This window comes from Gopherus flavomarginatus, chromosome 18, assembly GCF_025201925.1.
Source record: "Gopherus flavomarginatus isolate rGopFla2 chromosome 18, rGopFla2.mat.asm, whole genome shotgun sequence".
Lineage (NCBI taxonomy): Eukaryota > Metazoa > Chordata > Testudines > Testudinidae > Gopherus > Gopherus flavomarginatus.
This window is the reverse complement of record NC_066634.1, coordinates 20,602,942-20,630,638: the sequence shown is the minus strand read 5'-3', so window position 1 is coordinate 20,630,638 and position 27,697 is coordinate 20,602,942. Positions and strand designations below refer to the sequence as shown.

The following is a 27,697-nucleotide window of genomic DNA, read 5'->3' as shown; positions in this document are numbered from 1 at the left end:
CCGTTCTTTCTTTCTTGCAAAGTTGGGTTGTTTGGCTGAATTGTTCCGGTCGAAAAAAACCTCTTTGACCAAAATGAATACAGCTGGAAAAAAATCAAACTGTTTGGAGGTCTTTTGAGCAGTTTGCGGTTTTTTAAAAATGTTGCTTTTTAATGACTTTTTTGGTTCCAAATGGCTGTTAGTTTTAGTTAGAAAATGTAACAAAAAAAAATTTTTTTTTAAAAAATGCTCAAAATCTAAAGGCGCCAGTTCATTTGCCCCCAAAGCTGGCCACCGATAAAGTCTGAGGATGACACAAAAATCGGGGATGTGGCAAACAATGAAGAGGACAGGTCATTGATACAGAGTGATCCGGATGGCTGGCTAAGCTGGGCCCAAGCAAGCAAGCTGTGTTTAATATTGCTAAATGCAGATATCTGGGAACAAAGAGCACAGGCTGTACTTAGCGGATGGGGGACTCTCTCCTGGAAAGCAGTGAGGCTGAAAAACATTTGGGGGTCATGGTGGATAATCAGCTGAATATAAGCTCCCAGCTGGGGCCAAAAGAACCTATGTGATCCTGGGCTGTATAAAGAGGGGAATCTCGAGTAGGAGCAGAAAGGTTAGTTCCCCTCTGTGTTTGTCGCTGGCGCGACCGTTGCTGGACTCCTGTGTCCAGTTCTGGTGCCCACCATTCAGGAAGGATGTTGATCAATTGAAGAGGTGTCAGAGAAGAACCACAAAGAGTCAAGTCAGGGGGTGACTGGATCTCCATCTATCAGTACCGACACAGGGAACAACTATTGAATAACGGGCTCTTCAGTCTAGCAGAGGAAGGTCTAATACGATCTGATGGCTGGAGGTGGCAGCTGGACAAATTCAGACCGGAAATATTTACTGGTGAGAGTCATTAACTGTTGGAACAATTGACCAAGAGTCATGATGGATTCTCCAGCATGGACAGTTTTTAAGCCCCGGTTGGCTGTGTTTCATAGAATCATAGAAGATCAGGGTTGGAAGAGACCTCAGGAGGTTCTAGTCCAACCCCCTGCTCAAAGCAGGACCAAACCCAACTAAATCATCCCAGCCATGGCTTTGTCAAGCCGGATCTTAAAAACCTCTAAGGATGGAGATTCCACCCTAGGGAACCCATTCCAGTGCTTCACCACCCTCCTAGTGAAATAGTGTTTCCTAATATCCAACCTAGACCTCCCCCACTGCAACTTGAGACCATTGCTCCTTGTTCTGTCATCTGCCACCACTGAGAACAGCCGAGTTCCATCCTCTTTGGAACCCCACTCCCCACCCCCTTCAGGTAGTGGAAGGCTGTTATCAAATCCCCCCTCACTCTTCTCTTCTGCAGACTAAATAATCCCAGTTCCCTCAGCCTCTCCTCGTAAGTCATGTGCCCCAACCCCCTGACCATTTTCATTGCCCTCCAATTTGTTCACATCCTTTCTGTAGTGGGGGGCCCAAAATTGGACTTGATACTCCAATAATCTTTCTAAAAGTTCCGCTTTGGGAATGATTGTGGGCTGTTGTCTGGAGGGCAGACAATGGTCCCTTCTGGCCATGGACTCGAGGAATCTATTAAGTAATATTTTTAAACATTTCCAATTCCCCAACATTTTGGCGGCGGGGGGGGGAATCATTTTCATTTAGCCTGGAAATGATTTCTTTTTCCCCGATTTTTCAGAATGGCTGGGAAGGCAACTTTTCTCCAGGTGCACCTTCTCCTGCACGAGTGTTGATCCCGGCATAATGGTATTGGTAAGAGCATCACCCCACCGACCCAGATAGAGATACCAGGACAAAATCTGGGTGTAGAGCAGGGCTTATGCTAAACAGAACCTCAGGAGCGCATTGGGCTACACACAGAATTGCCTCTGATTAACTAAAGCTGTTCAAAATCGCACTTTTAGTTTCCAAGATCCACAGAGTATAAGGCTAGGAAGGAGCAGTAGATCATCTCGCATTAGACTGTCAGCGTCTTGGCCAGTGGTTTTCAACCAGTGGTTGGTGGCCTGGACCCTTGGCAGACTGTGTCTAAGATTTCCAAAGGGGTCTGTACCTGCATTTGAAAATTTTAGGGCCCCTCCTGATGTAGGCTGATCTCCTGTCTACCCCAAGCGCTGTCTCTATGTTGAGCCTGATGACTTTAGTTAGACGAAAGCATTTCGGTTTGCAGGAGGCTAAACTTGGGTGTCCCCCGGGCAGAAAACAGAGGAGGCCGGGGTGTTGTGGATGCCCCATGGACCGGTCACCGGCAGGGAACGCGTGCGGCGAGCCAGCCTGCCTTGCACCAGCACCATCCGAGAGGGCAGCATGCCCTGGGCCACCGTTTTCACAAATGGCTAGTGATTGGGGGTGCCTGAATTCCACTCCCTTAAAGGCAAGCTGATCGGAAGGAGACAGTGAAATTGACCAGGGCTGCTGTGCGGCTGGAGCCAAGCGCAGACACATATCCAGTCCAAGGGGATGTGAGGTGAGATCGTACACAGGACCTGACATTCTTTCCGAGTTAATAATCGAAGGAGCTATTATTAGGAATGCAGATAAAGACGTGGGCCATGTGTCTTTAACACTGATCACCGCCCCTGGAATGGGACCAACCGGGACTGACAGGGGTTGGGGAACTGTTCCCTGCCATCCTAACCCGGGGCTTCTCCCCAGGAAGGGTTTAACCTTTTCCAAGCTGCTGGGCCAAGACGGGGGTTGTGCTGCTTCCCAGCCCCGCTCATCCCAACAGCCCCGGGCTGTTCAATCCTCACTCCCGAGAGGGATGAGCCAGACTTCCAGGGAGGGAGAGGAGGCATCAGATATGGTGACCCAGGAGCAGAATCAGTGTCCCAGGGGAGCAGAGACTATCTATCTATCTATCTATCTATCTATCTATCTATCTATACCATTGTCCTCTACTAGATGGACTCAGAACTGTGTGTCATATGCCCTATAATGCTAATAATCAATGGGGATTTTCCTTTAGCTCAAGTGCTGGTGGATTTTTGGAGCAGGGAGAGGGGGTCTGAGCTCTGCCTCTACCCATTGACAAAGGCAGCTGATTAGAGCTCCTCTCCCAGCTCAGCGACTGTAGCACAAGGCCCCCCGCTGCCCCAGAGCTGCTCTAAGACCAGGCTTAGCCTCTCAGAGCCACCACAGTCTGCCCAGGGAGGGTCCTGTGTCATTAAACCCAGCTGGGCTCTCAGAGGGAGAATTTAGCCTGTGCGTGCGTCGGGGAGCAAATGTCACCCCAGGAAGCATCTAGAAGGGGCACCATGGGAGGAACAGACTGTTGGCATCGGTGGTGTCTGGGTGCTGGGGCAGGCAGGATGGACAGGAAGGGTTTGGTCTGGAGAATTCCTTCCCCTCCACCCCCCCGCAGCACACCTGTGCTGTGCATGACATCAGGTCTGGCAGGAAGGAGGGGAAAAACCCAGTGCCCTGCACCTTCCATCCCTCAGCCGGGCCCAAGGGGGTGTCAAGCCCTGCTCAAAGGGGCTCTGTGCTGGGGTGTTCCTGCCTTGCCCCTAGAAGGCAGATGGGTTCCCCAAAGTGCAGGGGCTCTGCGACCCCAGCCATGTCCCCCAGCGATGCCTGCTTCGGGGAAAGGCCAGGTGGGAATGACAGGGAGGTGGGGAGGGGCTGCTGTCCCTCCTCCTTCATCTGCAGAGCAGGTACCAGAGCAGGGGGTGGGTGGGAAGGGCTGGACTGGTACAGATCCCAGCTCTGGGGGGCTCCCAGAGGGCACGGAGAGGGAACCGTGCATTCTGCATTCTGTGCACTCACGTGCACACACACGTACTTGTGTGCACGCACACACACACATACATGTTTGTGCACACACACCTATGTCTGCACACACACATGCTGTTACCAGATTTGCACGTTACTTTGGGGTATGCTCATTTATTCAGGTTACTCTTCTGGAGGGGAGTGGTCTGTAATTCTATCAATGTGCTGCCTGTGTCACGTGTGTTTTCATGTGGAGCTTAACTTCTCCCCTCTGCAAATGCCCTCCCAATGGAGCTATCTTGTAGGACCTAGGTTCCCCAGGCCTGGGTTCCTCCAGCCCCAGAACCGGATGAAAAAAACACACACACACACACACACACACACACACACACACACACACACACACACACACACACACTCTCTCTCTCTCTCTCTCTCTCTCTCTCTCTCTAACAGAGCAAGTCTGAGCGGACAGGGTCAATCAGCGCTGTCAAGCTGACCCCTTATATGTCCCTGGACTCACTGGGCTGGATGAAGCAGCACTTTCCAGCTGCCCCCGCCCTGTGTGTCCCAGATTCAGCATGTCCCTATCCCCACTCTCACATCACAATTGTACTGGCAATAACCTACTTGATGAGCAAACGCCCACAGGATTCTGGGCGCTGCAGGGATCTTTAGCTTAGGTAAAAGAAGCGTTGCTGTAGAGTGAATGGGGGGAAGTTAAAACACAAAAGAGTAAAGTTCAGCGAGAGAGAGAGAAGCAACCAGCTTAACTATAAAAGTTATTTATATAATACTAGTGATCACTACACAAGGCGCCTAAACCAACATAACCTACGTCATTACAGGTTAATACCTAAGGTAGAAAGGAAAACAGAGAGAGAGAGAAAGAAGGGGGATCTCACCCACTCCATGAGGCTTGAACTGGTCGGGGTCCCAGGTGATGGTGGTAGTTCAGGGTCCTGAGGGCTGGAGACAGGCAGAGCCCCCAGCAGGATCAGTCAGGACAATACAGAGTCCCAGTGGAACCGAGGCAGAGTTTGGATCCAAGCATCAGAACACTTACTTGGGCATAGGTCGAGGGTTTGTAGAGAAAATACAATGGTTCAAGGGAGACACTAGATTTGTTTATGGGTAAACCGGTGACTCAAGGCTTTTCTTTAGGCTACACAATAGGAGCTGGTCACTCTTGGCTCTGGGTGGTGTTTTCTTCCAGGGAGCTCACAATGCAAAGAGGCTTTCAGTATTTTGGATCCCAATCAAGGAGTCATTACTAGAATTGGTCTGATGACTGCTGCGCTGGGTGTGGGCAGGCGTAGGTTCATTATCTGGAGCAGAGATTCCCATGATGCAGTGCGTCCCTGCTTTTCCAGTCCCAGAGTTCAGTGCGGTTCTCTGTTCTCCATTCCGCATGCTAATCTCTGTCCCATCTTTCATGCAGATGAGGCTAGGGGAGTTGTCTCTGCTCTCCATTCTGTATGCAAATGGAGATGTCTTAAGCTTGTCACCCTTCTCAGGAGGGGTCTAGGTGTGTCTCCCAACGCCCTTCGCCCTTCGCTGCTCTCTGCAAGCCTTTTCTCTGATCCTTCTTGGTTCAAGCAGAGACCGGCATGGGGGTGTGTCCCTCAGGAGTCAGACAGGCCAGACATTGCGCCCTGGTTCCTCCAAAACACAGAACTGACTGGCAGGGCCGGCTTTAGGAAGTGCAGGGCCCAATTCGAATAGTTTCGAGGGGGCCCTGGCAGGGAAGACAAAACATGTAAAAAAAACACGTGGGGCTTGTACTCACCGGGCAGTGCTTCGAGTTTTCGGCGGCACTTTGGCGGTGGGTCCTTCACTTGCTCCAGATCTTCGGCGGCACTGAAGGGCTTGCCGCCAAAGTGCCGCCAAAGACCCAGAACAAGCGAAGGACCCACCGCCGCCAGGTGAGTAAAAGGACCCACCGCCGAAGTGCTGCCAAAGACCCGGAGTGCCACCAGGTGAGTAAAAATTAAAAAGGCACCTCTAGCCAGGGAAGGGATTCTCACTGGCTGCGGGGCCGTCTTAGGCGCGGGGCCCGATTCGGGGAAATTGGTGAAATTGGCCTAAAGCCGGCCCTGCTGACTGGTATCAGTGCACACACACACACAGACCCCCGCCACCGCAGCAGTAACATAGCCCTGTGCCAGGTGCTTCCCAGCGACACCCTCACCCTGCTGCTGTGTTGTGCGTTTCCACCTGTCCCCTCTGGCCACAGGGGCTGCACTGCAGGGACCAGATGTGAGAGGCCCAGGGACCAGCTGAGCTGCAAGCCAAGCCCCAAGGGACGCCAGCGAGAAAATGCTTCCTGGGAGCTCCTTTGTCTTTTGAAGTCAGGAGCCATGAATCCAACTGGGACAAAATGTTTGTGACAGAGCCAAAAACCCCAGCAGCAGGGGCAGATTGTCAGCTGGGGGAATCGGCACTGCACCCTCAGCTCCAGTGGAGCTACGGCCCATTGACCACAGCTGGGATCTGGCCCATTGACTCCAGTGGAGCTACGGCCCATTGGCACCAGCTGGGATCTGCCCCATTGATTCCATTGACGCCAGCTGGGATCTGGCCCATTGACTCCAGTGGAGCTACGGCCCATTGACCTCAGCTGGGATCTGCCCCATTGACTCCGGTGGAGCTACGGGCCATTGACCCCAGCTGGGATCTGCCCCATTGACCCCAATGGAGCTACGGCCCATTGACCACGCTGGGATCTGTCCCATTGACTGCAATGGAGCGACGCCCATTGATCCCAGCTGGGATCTGGCCCGTTGACTCCAATGGAGCGACGCCCATTGACACTAGCTGGGATCTGCCCCATTGACTCCAGTGGAGCTACGGCTCATTGACCCCAGCTGGGATCTGGCCCATTGACTCCAATGGAGCAACGTCCATTGACACCAGCTGGGATCTGGCCCATTGACTCCAATGGAGCTACGGCCCATTGACGCCAGGTGGGATCTGGCCCATTGACTCCAATGGAGCAACGCCCATTGACGCCAGCTGGGATCAGGCCCATTGACTCCAATGGAGCGACAGCGGATTGACCCCAGCCGGGATCTGGCCCATTGACTCCAATGGAGCGATGCCCATTGACCCCCAGCTGGGATCTGGCCCATTGACTCCAGTGGAGTGACTCCCATTGACACCTGCCGGGATCCTCGGTGCACACACAGGCTTTGTTATTTTCTGCAGGAAGCAGCAGCCCAAACCACACGTGCGCGATCCCCAGGCCGGGAAGCCCACGGGAAATGATGATGCAGTAACTGGGCTGTGACAAGCCCGGATGTTGCTTCCACAGCAGCATGGAGCTGAATGCTCCTTTCATAACCAGTTGCACAACCCCTTCCTGTTTACGTTTCCTTTGTTACTATTACGGCAGAGTCTAGCGGTCCCAGCTGAGATCGGGCCTCACATTTTGCTGGGCACTGCACAGATCCCCGTCAAAATCAGGGCCCCCATTGTGCCAGGCACGACACAGACCCCACCCCTGCTGAGATCAGGGCCCTGTCGTGCCGGGCGCTGCATAGACCCTGGCTGAGATCAGGGCCCCGTTGTGCTGGGCGCTGCACAGACCCAGGCCAAGCTCAGGGCCCCGTAGTGCCGGCCGCTGCACAGACCCTGGCTGAGATCAGGGCCCTCTTGTGCTGGGCGCTGCACAAACCCCAGCCAAGCTCAGGGGCCCGCCGTGCCGGGCGCTGCACAGACCCTGGCTGAGATCAGGGCCCTCTTGTGCTGGGCGCTGCACAAACCCCAGCCAAGCTCAGGGGCCCGTCGTGCCGGGCGCTGCACAGACCCTGGCTGAGATCAGAGTCCTGTTGTGCTGGGCACTGTGTGGACACACAGTTACCAAGACTGGGGCCCTTTTGCACTGCACAGACACAGAAGGAGAGACAAGCCCTGCCCCAAAGCATGTCCATATCAAACAGCCAGCGGGACCGTGTCCCTAAGAGCCCCTCATGCCAACAGCCAGATGACACGCTGCCCTCTAATCCCTGTCAGGCCTGACATACTCATCACATCTAACATGCTGGTGTTATAATATTTATCCAAAAAGTAGCTTGTAAGATCTCAGCAGAAAATTGGTGGCTGGCTGAGCCTTGATGCTGGTGTGGGCTGCGTCTGGACCATTCAATACGGTGTCGCGTGGAATCGCACTCCCCCGATCCATTGCCACCGGCTCGGATATCAAAGGGGAGACGTCAGAGCTGGCTAGGGGGCCATCAGCAAAGAGGGTAGGGTGACCAGACAGCAAATGTGAAAAATCAGGAGTGGGGGTGGGGGATAATAGAAGCCTATATAAGAAAAAGACCCCAAATCAGGACATCTGGTCACCCTAAAAGGGGGGGGGCAGGCTGCTATGAGGGGAGAGGGGCCATGGGAAGTGTGTGTGGAAGGAGCAGTGGGGGACAGAGCCCCCAGATTCTCTAGCCGCCTGATCGCCGCCCCCAGCAGCCGCATGCCGCCGCCAACACGTGAAACTAACGTGGTGGAAACCAGGAGCTGTAGTTAGGCTCTGGAGACGGCGAGCGCAGCCCAAGCGGGCGCAGGCAAAGGTGCACGGGTGGGTTGCTGCAGCTTGTGGGCCATGGGGAGGGGCCTGATCCCAGCAAGGAGGAAGGATTCCCACAGAGCTTAGGCTGGAGTTTGCAACGGGCTTCACAGCAGCATGTGCTGCGCCGGTGGGCCAGAGACATGCCCAACCCCTGTCCCAAGGCAGGAGCGGAGCAATGAGGCTGGAGCCATGAGGAGAGACCGGAAGGGAGCATGGCCTAGCCAGGCACCTGGGGATGGGCAGGAGCAGCCCAAGGAGCGACCAGACTGGGACTCGAGGGAATGTAGCTGTGGACGAGTTCTCGGCAAGGAGGGAACCCGCTCACATTTCATGCTAGACGCACCATGGGGGCCAATGCCCAGCTCCCCCATCCGAAGCTTTTAAACCCCCTTAGTCCTCCCGGTATTCTGGGCCCTGCCTGGCCCCCAGGGTAAACCCTATGGGCCCTGGGGGGCAGAGAAAAGCCACTGCACAGTGCTCTCCGGCCATGTCCCCCGATTTGCCCCCGGGGAGCCTGCCAGGGGTCCAGCTTTTGACTAGGCCGTTAAAAGTCTGGTTGACGTGCGGCTGGCAGGCTCCCCCATCGAGGGTCACTGCAGCCATAGACAACTGGATGTGGGGCTGGGAATCAGGACTCCTGGGTTCTATCCCCAGCTCTGGGAGGGGAGTGGGGTCCAATGGTTAGAGATGGGGGGGCTGGGAGTCAGGACGCCTGGGTTCTATCCCCAGCTCTGGGAGGGGAGTGGGGTCCAATGGTTAGATGGGGGGGCTGGGAATCAGGATGCCTGGGTTCTATCCCCAGCTCTTGGAGGGGAGTGGGGTCCAATGGTTAGAGATGGGGGGGCTGGGAGTCAGGACGCCTGGGTTCTATCCCCAGCTCTGGGAGGGGAGTGGAGTCTGACGGTTTGGAGAAAGGGGGGAATAAGAGGCAGGACTCCGGGGTTCAAGCCCTGGAGTGGGGGTGGGGGTGGGGAGGGGTCCAGTGGTTCCAAAGTCTAAGGCTGGAAGGACCCACCTCCCCGGCACATCCAGTCTGACCTCCTGTTGATCTCTGACTGCTCGCACGTTAGCTGAAAGGAGCCCAAAGGGATGCGGGAGGGGCTGGGAGCCAGGACTCCTAGGTTCTGTTTCTGACTCCTTGTGGGAGTTTAGCTAGGTCACGCAAACCTGCACCCCTTCTCTGTGGCTGTGTCTCCCCAGCTGTTGCCACCTGTACTAACCACTGCGAGTCAAGCAGCAGTTCACCGTGGGGGGCCCGTTGATTAGCTCCCCGGCCCCTTTGCAGGTGGACAGCAGCCTGCCCTCGCTACCCACTAGATCCAACTCCCTTCCCGGAGCTGGGGATAGAACCCAGGAGTCCTGACTCCCCGCCCCCACTGCCCATTAGATCCAACTCCCCTCCTGGAGCTGGGGATAGAACCCAGGAGTCCTGACTCCCCGCCCCTCCCCGAAATCCATCAAGCAAAGACACAGGATTCCAGCCCCCCCCCCCCCGCCCCATTTCGACGCACAGCAGAGAACTAGCCCTTGCACGGCCCTACTCGCAGCCCTTTGCCTAACCCCGGGCTGCGCAGTGGGGCTGCCGCTATGGGCCCGGCGCTACGGGCCCTTCCCTGCGCTCCTGGTAGGCCCAGCCAAGAGCAGATGTTGCAGGGGTGGACCATCCGATTCCCTGCAATGGGCAGGACACCAGGTAAACAGACTGTCCACCCTACAGCCCCAGGCAGGCTGGCCCTAGGAGCTTTGCCTTGTCTCCAGCCAGCCCCACTACTCCACCTGCTGGGTTTGTCTCCTCCAAATGTTTGGCTAGGCAAGAGGTTAGGGGTCAGCAGTTAGAGCGTGCGGCACTAGGACTCCTGGGTTCTATCCCGGACTCTGAGGGGAGTGGGGTCTAGTGGTTAGAGTATGCGGGGGTGGGAGAGTCAGGACGCCTGGCTGTTCCCACTCTGCCACTGTCAAATCACCTTGCCACCCCTGTGCCTCAGTTTCCCCATGTGATTGTAGATGTTTGTCCCACACTGTCAGCGCCGTGGCTAGATCGACCGGAGTGTTTTCTATTAAGGGGATAGGGTGGCTCAGGGTCACCCTGCCTGGGGTGGGGGAAGGGAGCGCCTGCCCCATATCATGTTCTGCACGTTGCTCAGCCATCCTGTGCCGGGAAACATAAACAGCCGTCGAGCCCGGTATGGCAGAAATGTATGAGCCGGCAGACGAGAGCCAGGCACAGGGCAGGTAGTGACTGGAAGCTTCACGAACGTGGCTCTGCTGATGCCCCTCAGTCCCGACCTGCAGCCCCCTGCAATCCCAGCCCTGAGCTCCCTCCTCCCCTTCCCCCTGCCAGTGCCCCTGAATCCTTACCTGCAGCCCCGTGATCCTAGCCCTGGGCCCCCTCCCCCTCTTCCTGCTGGTGCCCCTTAATCCTGACCTGCAGCCCCTTGCGATCCCAGATCTGAGTTCCCTCCTCCCCCTCCTCCTGCCAGGTCCCCTCAGTCCTGACCTGCAGCCCCCTGGGATCCCAGCCCTGGGTTCCCCCCTCCCCCAGCCAATGCCCCTGAATCCTGACCCGCAGCCCCCTGCTAGCCCAGCCCTGGGCTCCCCCACTCCTCCGATCCCTGCCAGGTCCCCTCAGTCCCGACCTACAGCCCCCGGCAATCCCAGCCCTGGGCTCCCCCCTCCCCCAATTCCTGCCAGATCCCCGCAATCCTGACCCACCCCCCTGCGATCCCAGCCCTTGGCTCCCACCCGGGGGCCGTGCTCCCTTGCGGGAAGGGGCTGGCCGCTGGCCTGAAAAGGCAGGGAAGTGGTGTCTGATCCCCGGGTGCACCAACGGGTCACCCTGGATTGACGAGGTGCAGAACACTCCCTTGACTGTGTTTATGCAGCCAGAGCCAGGTCGCGGCAGGCACATTTTCCATTGTGCCAGGTGTCTTGGCACCCGCCGGGCCCTGGGGCTTAAAGAGACACTGGCCCTTTTCCTTCCATCCCATCAGCTGGCCCAGCTCCCAGACCGATCACGTCAGGCTGTTTGCCCCCCGTGGGCTCCCCGTTCCAGCTCAGCAGCCCTGCCTGCCCCTGGGAATGGGGATACTGGGAACGTCCTCAAAGACTTTCCCGGGAGCCAACGTTTGATGGGGCTCTGCTGCTGAGGGGGAGCCTGACTCGACACAGGGTGTGTGTGTCCAGTCTCAGTTGCGCTTGGACCCCTCAGTGCAGCATGGATGGGAACAACCCCCCACCCCCGACACCCCCAGAGATCAGCCTCACCTAGAGTTACCAACTTTCTAATTGCACAACATGGAACACCCTTGCCCCACCCCCTGCTCCGCCTCTCCTCCGAGGCTCCACCCCCACACACTCCAGCCCCTCCCTCTTTCACTCACTCTCCCCCACCCCTCCCTCCCTCCCTCATTTTCACTGGCCTGGGGCAGGGGGTTGGGGTGCAGAGGGGTGAGGCCAGCGGCTGGGGGTGCAGGCTCTGGGCTGGGGCCAGGGATGAGAGGTTTGGGGTGCAGGAGGGGGCTCTGGGCTGGGGCTGAGGGGTTCGGAGTGTGGGAGGGGGCTCCGGGCTGAAGCAGGGGGTTAGGGTGCAGGAGGGGATAGAGGCTCTGGGCTAGAGGTGCGGGCACCAGGCTAGGTCCAGAAATGAGGGGTTCAGAGTGTGAGAGGGAGAGTTGGGCTGGGGCAAGAGGTTGGGGTGTGGGGTGGTGGGAGTGAGGGCTTCAGCTGGGGGTGCAAACTCTGGGGCAGCGCCAGGGATGAGGGGTTTGGGGAGCGGGAGGCGGTTCCGAGATGGGAAGGGGGCTGGGGTACAAGAGGGGATTTGTGGTACGGGCTCCGGGAGGCAGTTTGGGAGCGGGAGGGGGCTCCAGGCTGGGCAGGGGGCTGAGGCATGGGATGGGTTTTGGGGTGCAGGCTCTGGGCAGAGCTTACCTCAGGCAGCTCCCCACAATTGGTGACATGTCCTGCCGGCTCCTAGGTGGAGGCATGGCCAGGTGGCTCTGTGCACTGCCTCTGCCCACAGGCACCACCCCCGTAGCTCCCATTAGCTGTGGTTCCTGGCCAATGGGAGCTGCAGAGCCAGCACTTGGGGTGGGAGCAGTGCACAGAAACCCCTCCCCCCAGGCCATCCCTCCATCCATTTAGGGAGGGCTACAGATTCACATCTCCCTCCTGGCACGCGGGCCTTTGGACCGGCCTCGCCCCCTGTGACCCACCAGCCAGGGTGAAAACCGTGGGCCAGCACCAGCCTGCAGTTACCAGAGGGTAAATCAGGAGCAACAGGAGCCAGGGGGCTGATCCCAGCATCACACAACCCAGCACAGGTCAGGGGAGAGGGGAACACGGGGCCTTTCCCCTGCCAGGGGCACTGGCTCTGATCCAGCCCCAGAGCAGGGGGACCGGCTGGCTCAGGAGGTTGGGGGCTGGGGCATGGGGCCTTTCCCCTGCCGGGGGCATTGGTTCTGATCCAGCCCCAGATCAGGGGGAGCGGCTGGGTCGGGGGGGTGGGGACTGGGGCACAGGGCCTTTCCCCTGCCAGGGGCACTGGTTCTGCTCCAGCCCCAGATCAGGGGGAGCGGCTGGGTCAGGGGGGTGGGGACTGGGGCACAGGGCCTTTCCCCTGCCGGTGGCACTGGTTCTAATCCAGCCCCAGATCATGGGGAGCGGCTGGGTCAGGGGGTGGGGCACGGGGCCTTTCCCTTGCCAGGGGCACTGGCTCTGATCCAGCCTCAGAGCAGGAGGAATCGGCTGGCTCAGAGGGGTGGTCCCCAATCCCCCATACCCACTCCAGCAGCAGAAGGCACCTGCCTTCCCACCCATTCACCTTGTTGGTCTCCCTTAGCCAGCTTGGTCCCTTTCTGTGGTCACTGCCTCCCTCCAGCGTCCTCCCCTTATAACTGCAGCCCTGGGTGCCTCTTTCCCAGCATCATAGCAACTAGCTGCTACATCCAACCCTTCCCCAGCACAGGGATATTCCCAGGGGAGATTTCCTGAGGCCCCAAGCTCAGGCCAGCTCCCAGGGGCGAGCAGAGCCCCCCTAACAGGCCAGTTCCCCCACTCCCAGCTCTAGGGCCTTTACCTCCTTCTGCACCCTCTAAGAGCTGGGGCTGCTCAACAAGTCCGGTTTCTGGACACAGCCCTGCCTGCAGCTTGTCAGGCTGGGGCCTAGGAATTGGGAGTCAGTTCTGGTTTTTATAAACATTAAGCCCAGCCCTGCTGCCTGCCCCTTCCAACGCTGCAGGCCCGAGGCCAGATCCATCAGCAAGGCAGTGCTGGGGCCACCAGCTAGGCCCCACACTGCAGCTTGGCAGAGATTTGTCCATTTCAGACAAGCTCCTGGCAGCACGTTTTTACTTTTGCCGGCAGCCAGAGACAAAGCTGGTTCAAGATCCCTGCCCAGCACTGAGACTCGGAGACTTCCAGGCCAGAAGGGACCAGGGTGAGGATCTAGTCTCACCTCAGGCACACTGCAGACCACAGAACCTCACCCACCCACTCCCTGACTAGACCCCTAAACTCTGGCTGTTACTGGTGTCCTCACCTCAGGCTTTAAAGCCGGTGCTAGCTTGCCAAGCTAAAGAGGACAGAAGTGGTGCAAGTCCCCTTGTTGGCCTCTCCTGCAGGGCTGGAAGGTGCAGTGGATTTTTCAAGGCAGAGAGGCAGCTGGTATCTTAGCACACCATAAAGGCAACAGAACAAGGCCCTGCCTGGGTGCTGTTTGGGGTCTGCCGCTGGAGATGAAGCAGGAAGCTGTGGGCACTGAGTTTGTGTCGGGTTACAGGTTAGGGGAATGTAGGGGGCTGGCAGGCTGTGGCACACACCTTGTAGCATCGAGGTTACCAAAAACCCTAGATGGGACAGGAGCACCCAGAGGTCCTGCAGCGAGCATAGGCCGTCCCAGGGCCAGGCGCTGCCCGGTCCCCCCAGCAATCAGAGCTCAGGAGCAGCCGACACATGGTACAGAACAGCCCCACGTGTTCAACTCTAAATCAGCAAAGGGGAGCCAGAGGGAAACGGACACGGAGGTCACCCAGCAGCTCAGTGGGAGCTGAGCTTTGAGCTCCAGTCCGGAGGTCCCCACTGCCTGCCTCATGTGACGTCTTCTACATGGTGACACACAGCAGAGCAGCGGTTTTCTAACTGGGGAAGGCGAGTTCTCGGCAGGGCGGACACGAGAAAAATCCTGAGGCAGCAGACAACACATTTTATGTACTGCACAAGTTATCAAACTGGGGGTCATGGATTAAAGTTTTGGGGGAGGGAGAGAAAGCAGCAATGCCAGGTGGGCTCAGGCCAGGGCCTGGCAGCTGGGCTCAGGGTGGGAGCGCCAGTCCACCCCGACTCACCTCAGGGGGCTACGCGGCGTTGCTGGGTTGGTAAGGTGCCACCAAAAATTGTAACTCAAAAGGACGTGCTTAGCTCACCTCTGCAAACATTCCTCCATGGCCTCCTGGGGAGGGTACATCCTACAATCTGCAAACCTCTAGAAGCCGTTGCTAAATGGAAGACAAATCTGGGGGGGGGGAGGGGCACATGCAGGGTTTGTGCCTCCCCAAGTGAAATCAGAGTTGACATGCCCAGCCTCAGAGAAGAGAGGGACCTGTGGTCCAACAGCCCTCGCGGCTTCGCCGAAACCTCCCACCAAGAGTTTCCATGAGAGTTAGAGGCGTAGAAAAAAGGAGCAAAGCATCACTCCTCCTAGGCCTCAGCGGCTGTCCGCTTGGGACCAGCTTTCCTAGCTCTCCAGCCGGCCAGGGAGTCTGCCGGGAACCAGAGCCAGCTAGGAAGGGAATTTCTGCGGGCAGGAGAAAAGCTGAATTAAAGCCAGGCCCTCTCGCTGAGGCAAGATGAAGACGGGGTGTTGGGAGGGAAGAGACACGATTCAGCAGTGTCAGGTAGTCACTGTATTTTATTGGAAAACATTGATATAGTTTTATTTTCACAGCTTGAACTGAACACAACATCGCCCGCTTTCAGACAGCCTCGCTCCCACCAGCCCCGCGCCCTGGCTCTCAAAACAGGCATCCCCTCCCCCTGGTTCCGCCATGGGGCACGCTCAAGCACCTGCTTTCCGAGGGGGGCGGTGGGAAAAAAATGCGGCTGTTTTTTTTTCTGAGCGCCCCGCCCCCACCCCAAACTTTTACAAAATTAAAAATAAAGAGAAGCAAGTTGACAGCTCATGCTCTCCACAGCGGGTTGGTCAGGCAAGGGGGGTGGGGTGGCCTTAGCAACAAGAGCACAGACATCAAGAAAGCAAAGGCAGGTCATTAGGTAGAACAGGGGCCGCGCTGGTGATGCCCACCCAGCCACTGGCAGCTGGTGCTCGCCGCAGGTCTTCGCCAATCCCCTCCCGCCCGCTAGCGCTGGCCAGGCAGAAAGCAGCCATGCCTTGTGCAGAGCGGGGACTGGATGGGTTAGCACCAGTATTTACACAGCAGCTTGGAGAGGTGGACGGTGCTTAGGAAACATCACATGGACATTTACAGTTTGTACAGGGCTACGAGCAAGGAGAAACTAGTCCTGCTTTTAGGATCACGTGTCAAGAGCCAATTTCTTTTTAAGTTTTTTTTTTGGGCTGTTAAACCCCCCTCTGCCCCCCTTTCCCCCCGGATGGCGTGACAAGGTCTCTGGAACCCACACTCCAGTCTCTGGGATCGTTCGCCGCCCCCTTTCTAAAAAAAGACGAGAAGAGGCTTCCCTTCCTGCTGACCCCCTGTCGTTTCCAGGGGCGAGACGCTCTGAGGCCGCGGGGTGAATGCACAGACCCACAGTGCCAGACGCATGCAACATGGTTAAAGTTTGCTCTCGCCGCGGCGTGCTGGGACACCGGCCAGCTCCGTCCGCAGAACAAAGAACCCCCCAAAGGAACTAAAGATATCTGCAAGGCTGAGATTTCTGGGGGGTGGGCTGGGAGGGGAGGTTGGGTTAGGGCCAGAGGGATGGCCTGGGTGGGGGAGGAGAGGAAGGGGAAAGGGGAAGGAGGACAGGGCACAATCATGCAGTTTGGGGCAAGTAAATTTTTTGTTGCTTAGTCAGATTTCTCCCACAGCCGATTGGAGTTTGCTGAAAGAACCAGGTTACTTAAGTAGAGAGAGAGTGTTGGAGAAAAGTATTGAAGGAGAATGGGCATCGCCAGCCGCCCGTCCAGGAGCCTTCACTTTGCGGTCATCATCTGCACGAACTCTGCGAGAGAGAGAGAGAGAGAGGGGAGGGTACAGGATCAGCGAGCCAGGATCGCATCCCCACTCTGCCCTTCTCCAGGGTGTGTCGTGAGCAAGACACGAGAAGTCATTCTTCCGCTCTACTCTGCGCGGTTAGGCCTCAGCTGGAGTATTGTGTCCAGTTCTGGGCACCACATTTCAAGAAAGATGTGGAGAAATTGGAGAGGGTCCAGAGAAGAGCAACAAGAACGATTAAAGGTCTAGAGAACAGGACCTATGAAGGAAGGCTGAAAGAACTGGGTTTGTTTAGTCCGGAAAAGAGAAGACTGAGAGGGGACATGATAGCAGTTTTCAGGTATCTAAAAGGGCGTCAGGAGGAGGGAGAAAACTTGTTCATCTTAGCCTCTAAAGGAGAGAGCAAGAAGCAACGGGCTTAAACTACAGCAAGGGAGATTTAGGTTGGACATTAGGAAAAAGTTACTAACTGTCATGGTGGTTAAACACTGGAATAAACTGCCTAGGGAGGTTGTGGCATCTCCATCTCTGGAGATATTTAAGAGGAGGTTAGATAAATGTCTATCAGGGATGGGCTAGACAATATTTGGTCCTGTCATGAGGGCAGGGGACCAGACTTGATGACCTCTCGAGGTCCCTTCCAGTCCTAAAGTCTATGAATGGGGAGGAAAGGGTGGACTCAGCAACAGGCACAGCCCATTAGTCTCAATCCCCAAAGGGCTCGGGAAGACCCTGTGCTCAGAGCTGTCTGAAAGTGGGGGATGGAGAGCTAAGCACTCCCCGGGTACGAGGGGAACAGGGTAGCCCTCTCAGCCAGTCACATCTCACAGCCCTCACACAGCACTTCAAAAAGGTCAACCTTGCCCCCATCATGGGGGTGGGTGCATAAGGAGGAGAAGTGACATGCCCAAGGTCACCCAGCAGGCCAGGGGCTGAGCTGGGACTGGCATCCATCACTCCCAAGTTCCAGTTCAGTGCTCAGGTTCTCTGGCACCTTCACCCAATGCAGAAATGCAGCCACGTCTCAGGTGGAACTCGGCACCTGGAACAGCTGTACAGCAGCGCCAGCAGCTGAGAGCTACAAGAGTCTTCTCATTCTGGACATGCATTTGCATGATAAGTTTGAGATCGCAGAGCTCTTGAGGCATTTTTCAGCCGGCAGGACCATAATATCCAGGGCCAGGTCAGGTCAGGTCAACGGTGCTCAACTGCAGGGGACCATTGGGTTGCCGGACCCTTGAGGACAATAGCCCTGGTGGCTGGTTATGCAGGACAGGTGAGGCGTAAAGGGTCAGGCATCTTAGCATCCTTCTCCGACTCACCTTCATAATTGACCTGCCCGTCTCCGTCGATGTCAGCCTCTCGGATCATCTCGTCTACCTCCTCGTCGGTCAGCTTCTCTCCTAGGTTCGTCATCACGTGGCGCAGCTCTGCGGCACTAATGTAGCCATTCCCATCCTGCGAGGCGGGGGCAACGGAGTGAGGATTTAGCTCAGTACGGGTGCTCCCCTTCCCCCTCCACCGCCCCCCCCCCAGCAGCCTAGTGAGTCTGGCACCCACAACGCCCTGCTCCCCACCTCCCAGATGGGTGCTCACCTTATCAAAGACCCGGAATGCCTCCCTGATCTCTTCCTCGCTGTCTGTATCCTTCATCTTCCTCGCCATCATAGTTAGGAATTCTGGGAAGTCGATGGTGCCGTTCCCTGGAAAGGAAGTGCTGCCTTTGAGTGAAGGGGACTAGCGGGGGGCCGATTTGATGAGCTGGTGAAAAGCACCACGGGATAAGTGAGAGGCTGTGCCAGGCCCGGCTTGGAGCCTAAAGGCCTGTTTGTCTGCAGAGTAGGCAGCACAGGCCACAAGCTCTGGTGGGAGCTGCCCCTAAGGGCGGGACAGGAGTTCTGGGCCCATGGGCTGTTCAAGCCAGGGCCTCGGCTGAAGTGACTCGCTGTGGAACCGGACTGAGGTCCCAAGGAATGGCTGCAAGCAGCAGGCACTGGCCTTGGGACAAGCTACCTCTGGGAAGCCTGCCAGGCCAGGGCAATGGGCACCCAAGAACAGCTGCTCACCCAGCCCCACTGGGACAAGCCAGGATGCAGGAGCCAGGCAGAGTGCCCAGAACGCCTCATCCAGCATCTCAAGTGGTCGGATGGGTTTGCTCCTGGCCGCCAGCCCCTCCCATTCTGCTCCCCACCAGGCAGACCGCCCTCGGCCGCTCAATGCCCTTCCAGCTCACCGTCCGCATCCACCTCGTTAATCATGTCCTGCAGCTCCGCTTCGGTGGGGTTCTGGCCCAGGGACCTCATCACCGTCCCCAGCTCCTTGGTGGTGATGGTGCCGTCCCCATCCTTGTCAAACAGGGAGAAAGCCTCCTTGAACTCTGTGGGAGGGAGAGACCCGCCGCCTGTCAGTGCTTCACGTGCCGTGATCGTGAATTCCCCACCCCTATTCCCTCACCACTGCTTTCCATGCCAAGTCTGACCCTAGAGTGGATCTGCGTTATCCCGCTGAGCCTCTGAAAGGAGAGTGAACGGTTGTAAGGGGCCCAGCTCAAGCGCTGGCTGCTGCCAGAGACGGGACGAGATGGCCCCCTGGCTGGCGATTCCTATGCTGGTCAAGTTAGGCCACTTGAGGGGAGGTCACCAGCACCTCTCAGCCTAGGGATAGTTAGAGAGCCTAATGCTAAAGGATTGGCAAGAAGCTAAATTACAGCTATCAGCAGGGGCACCAGCCAGTGGGGTAACCCGCTCTTGCACATGCCACCCTGGCGTTCCTGTGTCCATCCCGTTCCCCAGTCGTCTCCCACAGACAGCCTCTTTGCTTGGTCCCATCCAGCTTTGAATTTTCCAACGAAATTAGCCAGGGATCACGCTGCTAAACTCAAATGACCGGAGGCTGCGGTGGGCAAGCCCGGATGCCCCGGCCATAGGACAGCAATCAGAAACATGGCCCGTTGCAAGAGCTGAGCGGTCTCCGATGCCAATCCGCCAAAAACCCTAAGACTTGCTTTTCTCCGTGACTGCCACAAAGAGGGGGAACCGCAAAGCCGGCTACGCACCGAGTCAAGGGAAACAGACAGTCATTAACGAAAGACTAGAACCAACCTTCCATGCTACTCATAGCAGAGACAGGATTTTAATCAGATTTTTAAGATGTCTTTAAGTGTTTAATGGGTTTCCAGCTAGTCGGGCGCACAGTCCTCCAGGTGGCGCTTGGTGGAGAATCTCATCTACTGTCTGCCTATTCATGCCCCAGCAGCAGAACCCCTCTCTGCCAACCATCAATGACTCCTTAGCTCCACATCACAAGGTGAGCTCCAAGAGTGGGGCTGTAAACGCTGCAGCCATGAGCATGAAGACTTGGTAGAGTTACAGAGCACAGCTACACCTGAAAGTCCTACACACAACGGAGAACCTAGCCTCTGCCCTGGAGCATGCTCGGTCCTGCATTGTGGGAAGCATGGCCCATCCCACTCCCCAAAAGTCATCTTCATACTCCACTGGGCAGCATCTGCAGCAAGACCAGAGACTCCCTTTTCCCCTGCTCATCCACAGCACAGGTGCAGGGGGAGGGGAGAGGAAGGGGTCACTGCAGCTACACTGATTCTGCACTGAAGTGGTGTGTCAGGAGACGCTCACCCCACTTCATTCTACATGGGCTCCCCTGTGTTTAGTCTGAACAGCTAAACACCCTGGATCCGTTCTTCCGGCCCTACATGCCCGTGTCCCCAGTGGGTACGACAGAGGAGAGCTGCACTTGGAGATGCTGTGGGTACTGGGTTCCCTCCCCGTTATTCTGAGCCCTGGGCTTGGGGGCAATCACCACAACGCAGAGCCTTTGTGAGTGCCATGGTTACAGTAAACACTCAGCTAGGGGCAGAGGGGGGGGAGGTTAGGACTCACCTGCTATCTGCTCCTCGGTCAGCTGGTCGGCCTAGAAGGAGCAGAGAGAAGTCAGTCACCAGGGCACGGAAACAGTAGGTTGTTACTACATCGAGAAGGCAGCTCTTGGCAAAAGGGGCTGGATTGACAGGCTTTACCGGTGCCCTCCTCTCTGATTCAGGTGGTGGCAACATAACCACCCCCTGCTTTGAGAGCATCACCTCTAGGATAATGGGGGGGGGACAGCCCTAGCTCCCCACAGCCCAGTCACTCCTTGATCTCTGTTCCGGAAACCATGATCACCAGAGCCATTCCTGACAGGCTACTGCCTCCCAGGGCCAACGTACGCTGCCCCAACCCCTCAGCATGGAAGTCCAGGGGGCAGGTGCCACTCGAGGGTGGTAGCTGAATCCCCAGCCACTGTCACAGCCAATACCGCCAGTGTATTTCCAGTTCCACTACAGACCGCACGACCCTCTGGCTCTATGTGTGAGATGGAGCCAAGATCTGCCTCACAGGGGCCTTAGTTCAGTAGGGTTTATACCGGGGGTCAGCAACTTTTCAGAAGTGCTGTGCCGAGTCTTCATTTATTCACTCTGATTTAAGGTTTCACATGCCAGTCATATATTTTAACCTTTTCAGCAGGTCTCTTTCTAAAGGTCTATAATATATTAACTAAACTATTGTTTTATGTAAAGTAAATCAGGTTTTAAAAATGTTTAAGAAGCTTAATTTAAAATTAAATTAAGATACAGAGCCCCTGGAGCGGTGGCCAGGACTCGGGCAGTGCGAGTGTCACTGAAAAAATCAGCTCACATGCCATCTTCGGCACACGCACCATAGGTTGCCTACCCCGAGTTTCTACGGAGCACTGAGTTGAGACATCAGGGAAGGGCAGCGTATTAACAGACAGCCTAGCCAAGCTTCCTGAGCCTGCAAGGGTGCCACCAGTCCCAAGCACCCATGGGCTCTCCTCCAGAGACAACCATACCATTGCAGTAACGCCGGCAGTGCAGCCCTTTGCTGAGCCACACGTGCCCGCATCCGGATTAAGGAGAACACCAAAGCTGCTGGAGCCCCAAAACGCAGGTTTTGTGAAAAAGCTCCTGACACAAGGCTGGGGAAATAGGATTTCAGCACACAGGCCTGTTCGGACCTCAAGCTTTGTCTACAGTTTTGGAAACTGCAGCACCCAGAGGCAACTGCATGAAAACAACTAGAAATGGCGAAATTAACGAGGCTCCATTGTGAATGCCATCTAATACCTGGTACCAAGGAAGGGAGAACGGTGCAGTGCCTGGGGGCTTTCAGCACCAAGGGTGGAGCAGAGCAACAATGAAGGTTTCATACTGCAGCCTATCACCACAGTATCCGGACGTGTCAAATCAATAGCCAGAGGGAGGTCCCTAGTAGCCTTGTCCCCTTTGGGACAGCGATGCCCTGCTCCAGAGAACAGCTCACCGCAGAAAGCCCCAGGATAGTGTTTGGGGAGCAGCACCCACTAGAAATGCAGCAGCCCCACAGCCAGCCAGGGCGGGAATCAAGACAATAGAGCAATTCTAAAATTGAGTGAAGGGAGGATGCAAACCAGTATTTTTCCCAGCCACAGAGGGTGACGGGGGTGGGGTCAGCTCCGGGCAATCACGTTGAGGCAGAGAATCAACTACAGGACCAAGTTGCCCCAATCTTTATCCAATTCCATCCGTTTCCGGCACTGGCCTAAGCACACGCCAGGGGACTAGCACGGGGCATTGGACATTTTCATCTCTGCTCGTTAGCCTGGAGACTGTCACTCCCCATAGATCAAATTCTGCAGCCACCCAAGCTCGAGCCGAAAGCAGGATCAGGCCGAGACAACCCTCCAGGGAGGATACAGAGCAGCGACAGAGATTTCTGACACCAGGCGGGCATCGAGGGGGCAAAGGTATCTTCAACTGTGGAGTGAAACCGATGCCCAAACAGTCACTAAAAATCCCAAGGCACTTCCCCTAAGAGACTGCATGTTAGCCCCAACTTCCTGGCCCAGTTCCAACCAGGCAGAGCGATTCAGCCTCCCTAAACTCCCCTGCAGTTTCAGTAGGAGACAGTTCTCGTCTTTCTGCTGCGCAAGCATTGCTGAGGCAGTGATGAGACAGGAACATCTTGTAAGACACAGCTCAGATGAAAGGTGCTCCAGAAACACAGGTTGTTAAGGTGAGAGCAGTGAGCAAAGATTTATTTGTTAGGCAGGAATATCTACCAGTCAACTGAGAAAGGGAAAGGCAGCCACAGCTGATGGCAGTTTGTGGGGGAGAAAACTCCCCCCCCGCATGGCTTGGTGTGAATGAGGTGACTCCATCCATAGAGGTGGAAGGTCATTACACAGCTCCCCAGTACTGGAAGCAGCACTCTGTCCTGCTGCAGCGGGGAGAGACTAGAGAATTTGGAGGGCTTTGGGGAAAGGAAGAGATCCTGCATCACCCCATCAGAGAAAAAAAAGGGCTGATCAGTCAACACTACTTCTGTAAAGGGAAATCACGCCTCCCCAATCTATTAGAATTCTTTGAGGGGGGTCAACAAACAGGTAGACAAGAGTGATCCGGCAGACAGAGTCCATGTGGACTTTCAGAAAGTCTTTGACAAGCTCCCTCACCAAAGACTCTTAAGCAAAGCAAGCTGTCACAGGATAAGAGGGAAGGGCCTCTCATGGATCAGTAACTGGTTAAAAGATATGAAACAAAGGGTAGGAAAAATGGTCTGTTTTCACAGTGGAGAGAGGGAATTCGTGGCATCCCCCAGAGGGGTCTGTACTAGGACCTGTGCTGTTCGCCATATTCATGAATGATCTGGAAAAAGGGATGAACAGTGAGGTGGCAAAGTTTACAGATGATACAAAATTACTCAAAACAGTTAAGTCCAAAGCAGACCGCAACGAGACAAAGGGATCTAACAAAATGGCAGATAAATACAATGCTGATTAATGCAAAATAATGCATATAAATGCACATAATTCCAACATTAGGTACAAAATGATGGGATCTAAATTAGCTATCATAACTCAAGAAAGATCTTGGGGTCATTGTGGCTAGTTCTCTGAAAACATCCATTCAGTGTGCAGCAGCAGTCAAAAAAGCAAACAGAATGTTAGGAACCATTAGGAACGGGACAGACAAGACAGTGAACATCACAATATAAAGCCCTGGTACGCCCGCACCTTGAAAATCATGTGCAGTTCTGGTTGCCCCATCTCAAAAAGAGATATATAATTGGAAAAGATACAGAGATGGGCAACAAAAATGATTTAAGTGTAGGGAGCAGCTTCCACGTGAGGAGAGATTAATAAGACTGGGACTATTCAGCTTGGAAGAGAGACGACCAAGGGGGATACGATACAGATATACAAAACTAGGGTAGAGAGAGTGACCAAGGAAGTGTTATTTACCCCTTCACATAACAAGAACTAGGGGTCACCCAATGAAATTAATAGGCATCAGGTTTAAAAACAAACAAAAGGAAATGCTTCACGCAAAGCACAGTCAACCTGTGGAACTTCTTGTCTTGGGAGGTTGTGAAGGCCAAAAGTATAACTGAGTTCAAAAAAGAATGAGATGAGTTAATGGAAGACAGGCCTATTAATGGCGGTTAGCCAGGATGCTCCGGGACACCACCACGCGCTGTCCGGGTGGCCTTAAGCCTCTGACCGCCAGAAGCTGGGACTGGATGACAGAGGATGGATCACTCAGTGATTGCCGGGTTCTGTTAATTCCCTCTGAAGCACCTGGCACCGGCCACTGTCAGACAGGATACTGGGCTAGATGGACCTTTGGTCTGACCCAGTATGGCCATTCCTTTCACTGTTCTGATCCTGACAGGGCCTGTAACCTCACAAGGCAAAAGACCAAAGCTCAACATGGCACCAGGATCTGCCGCCCAGCAGGAGCTCAGCATCCTAACCATCCTCCTCCCCAAAAAGGAGCCTCCATCCCTTGGACATGAAGTTTAACCTCCTCCTGGCATGCCCATCTGGGTGCTTGCTCAGTGGGTTTCCCTTCCAAGATCCTGTTCAGGTAGGAATCTCTCTCCTCTGCAGCAGAGCTCCACTCCTTACTCATGCTGAATCACCTACTGCAGCTTGCTGTTCTCCACTCAGCACTCCCACGGCCACCAAGTCTCCCCTCTCCTACGGGCTACCCACAGTTTCTTGTACCCTGCTCTGGACACCATCAGCAACAGGATTCTGCAGCCTCTGGTCTGATCCAGCCTGGCGAGCCCTAGGTTACCAAGTTCCTAAGCGCGCTCTTCAGCACATGCCAAGGTCACATTCCTTCAGGACGAATTCCAGGGCGCTTCAACCAAAACCATGGTCAGCTGCTCCCTATAACTGACGCACCAGCTCCCAAAATCAGTGATTCTCTCCCCGCCCAACCCTTCACGAGGTACCCTCCCCCAACTTTGAAAACCCCAGCAAGGCCCTCCTGCACCCTCATACCACTCATCCTCAAGTCCATCTCCATCCAACCACACCAGCCACACACCCCACCTCATCCCTCTCCCTAGCCATCACAGAACTCCCCAAAGTCATCTCCCACTCAGACTTCACTGCCAACCCCACGATCCTCCTCCCATCAGCTCTGCGAGTTCCTCCACCAACCCCCTAGTGCATCTAATCCACACACCCCAAAGTCCTGTCTCCCTCATAAACACCCACAACCTTTAGTTCCTATATCCCTAACCCCATTCTCTCAAAGCAGCAAAGAATCCTGTGGCACCTTATAGACTAACAGACGTTTTGGAGCATGAGCTTTCGTGGGTGAATACCCACTTCCTCACATGCATCTGAGGAAGTGGGTATTCACCCACGAAAGCTCATGCTCCAAAACGTCTGTTAGTCTATAAGGTGCCACAGGATTCTTTGCTGCTTTTACAGATCCAGACTAACACGGCTACCCTCTGATACTTGACCCCATTCTCTCAGAGTTTCTTCCCAGCCCTCACTTACCTCCAAACCCTCAGATCTCCAGTTACTCCAGGCCCTTCACTCCCCCCCTTGCCTCCCATAACCTCAAGCCATCCTAGCCTCACACTCTCCGGCTAATCCCCCCAAAACCTCCAAATGCTTCCTCCTTGAGCCAGAGAGCTTCCACCAGGTCACTGCACCCCCCTATATCCCCAAGTTGCACAGATCCAGACAGACAGATCCCCTAAGCTTGTCACCCACATTTACCTATCAGGACCCCAGCCACCAACCCACCTTGTACAAACCCTTCTAACCCCCCCAGATCTTCCCCCTCCACAACCCTTCAATCTCCTTGTGACTCCCCTTAAGTGTTGCCGCCAACCCTCCCATGCCCCAATTCACCTGCCAGACTCTCCACACCCCCTGCCTAACATCCCTAATCTCTCTCCACACACCCGGCTTTCACAACACTCCCAACACACAGCCCACCCGGCCCCTCCTCCTCACACCCCAATCCCTCTCACTGTACCATCCAACTCCTAGCTCAACTGGCCCACCCCCAAGACACCCTCCCATCCACCCACCTCCAGAGACAGCCTGAAACTACCAACCCCACCTCTCCACCCCTCTCCGACACACCAACCCCCTCCAAGCCATACACACAGCCACAGACCCCCAGCTACACTCCTCCCATCCAGCAGACATCCCCTCCCTCCCCCACAAAACACCCCAACCCCCTCCTTCCAACCCCCACAGCCCCTCCAACCCTAGGACCAGCCCCCTTCCTAACACCCCCACTCAACCCAGCTCCCAAACCCCTCCCACCCCCAGCAGACAGCTCCCACCCCGCTCGACACCCCCAGCCCCTCCAAACCCAGAACCCCCCCCAACAGACAGCCCCACCCCCAGCCCCTTTCCTAACCCCCCCCAACTCAACCCAGCTGCCGAACCCCTCCCACCTCCAGGGCCCCCAAACCCCTCCATGCCCTGGGCCCTGCACTCCTCCTTCCTAATGCCCCCAGCACCCCCTCCTTCCTGGCGCCCTGCACCCCTCTCCCAGCCCCCACCCCCTGAGCCCTGCACCCCCCCTTCCTGGAGCCCTCAGCCCCCCCTCCCAGTCCCCATCCCCTGAGCCCTGCACCCCCCCCATCCCCTGAGCCCTGAACCCCCCCTTCCTGGCGCCCTGCACCCCCCTCCCAGCCCCCACCCCCTGAGCCCTGCAGCCCCCCTTCCTGGCGCCCTGCACCCCCCTCCCAGCCCCCACCCCCTGAGCCCTGCACCCCCCCTTCCTGGAGCCCTCAGCCCCCCCCTTCTCAGCCCCCACCCCCTGATCCCTGCACCCCCCCTTCCTGGAGCCCTCAGCCCCCCCTCCCAGCCCCCACCCCCTGAGCCCTGCACCCCCCCTTCCTGGAGCCCTCAGCCCCCCCCTCCTGGAGCCCTGCACCCCCCTTCTCAGCCCCCACCCCCTGATCCCTGCACCCCCCCTTCCTGGCGCCCTCAGCCCCCCCTCCCAGCCCCCGAGCCCTGCACCCCCCCTTCCTGGAGCCCTCAGCCCCCCCTCCCAGCCCCCGAGCCCTGCACCCCCCCTTCCTGGCGCCCTGCACCTCCCTCCCAGTCCCCGTCCCCTGAGCCCTGCACCCCCCCCATCCCCCGAGCCCTGCACCCCCCCTTCCTGGAGCCCTGCACCCCCCTCCCAGCCCCCCCACTATCGATCCCCCCTTCCCCTCCTAGGCGCCTCCGGGCCCCCCCACTCCCCGGCCCCCCCGCTCACCATGGCGGGGTCCGGCTCGCGGCGGCAGGAGGCTCCGGGCGGCAGCAGCAGCAGCAGCGGCGGGTGGGGGAGGGAGACACCACCAGCACCAGCCGGAACTCGCTAACCGCTTCACCGTCACCCCCTCTCCGAGACCGCTCCGCCAGCCACTCGCGGCTCTGGCCCCGCCCCCAGGCCCGCCGCAGCGGAGGCGCCTGCAGTGGAGGCCGGACGCAGCCGTCACGCCCCGTCCCGGGGACTATTTTCTCTCTCCGCGCAGGAACACATGACATGGTCGCGTCACCAATGTGTAGCGCCTTCCCATTGGCCCGGAGGCGGCGGCTGGATGAGAGTGCGGAGCTGATTGGACGCTGCTCACCTGCAATGCGTAAAAATTGGACCGGGCCATGTTAGGGGGAGGGCGGGGTGACGGGGATGGAACCAAGCGCGGGAGGGGGATCACGGGACAGGCACAGCCAGACTAGGGTAGCTGGGGGGAGGAGAGGGCCATGGACACCCCCTTTCCCGGAATGGAACAGCCTGGAGAAGCCCACCCCAGCAGAAAGATGCACCAACCCAGGGGAGTGGGCGGAGCCCCGGAGATCACGTGATACACAAGACCCTGCCCCTAATATAAAGCCACGCCCTTATTAACACAGGAATCGGCACTCCCATTTTGCC

The 27,697-nt window shown here is 56.6% G+C and overlaps 1 protein-coding gene across 1 annotated transcript; it reads right to left on the bottom strand.

Moving 5' to 3' along the window:
- Positions 1–15,167: 15,167 nt before the first annotated feature.
- Positions 15,168–27,140, bottom strand: CALM3 (calmodulin 3). Its single transcript, XM_050928677.1, has 6 exons — positions 27,038–27,140; positions 20,352–20,382; positions 18,686–18,829; positions 18,049–18,155; positions 17,775–17,910; positions 15,168–16,459 (listed from the first exon to the last, which is right to left on the bottom strand). Exons 1-6 carry the CDS (start codon positions 27,038–27,040, stop codon positions 16,431–16,433), a joined length of 450 nt encoding a protein of 149 aa, XP_050784634.1. The 5' UTR covers positions 27,041–27,140; the 3' UTR covers positions 15,168–16,430.
- Between the last annotated feature and the right edge of the window lie 557 nt (positions 27,141–27,697).

Coding starts and splice junctions, on each gene's coding strand:
- CALM3 (XM_050928677.1), bottom strand. Junction 18,830..20,351: donor GACCGAGGAGCAGATAGCAG/GTGAGTCCTAAC, acceptor TCCCTCCCACAG/AGTTCAAGGAGGCTTTCTCC. Junction 18,156..18,685: donor TAACGAGGTGGATGCGGACG/GTGAGCTGGAAG, acceptor CTTCCTTTCCAG/GGAACGGCACCATCGACTTC.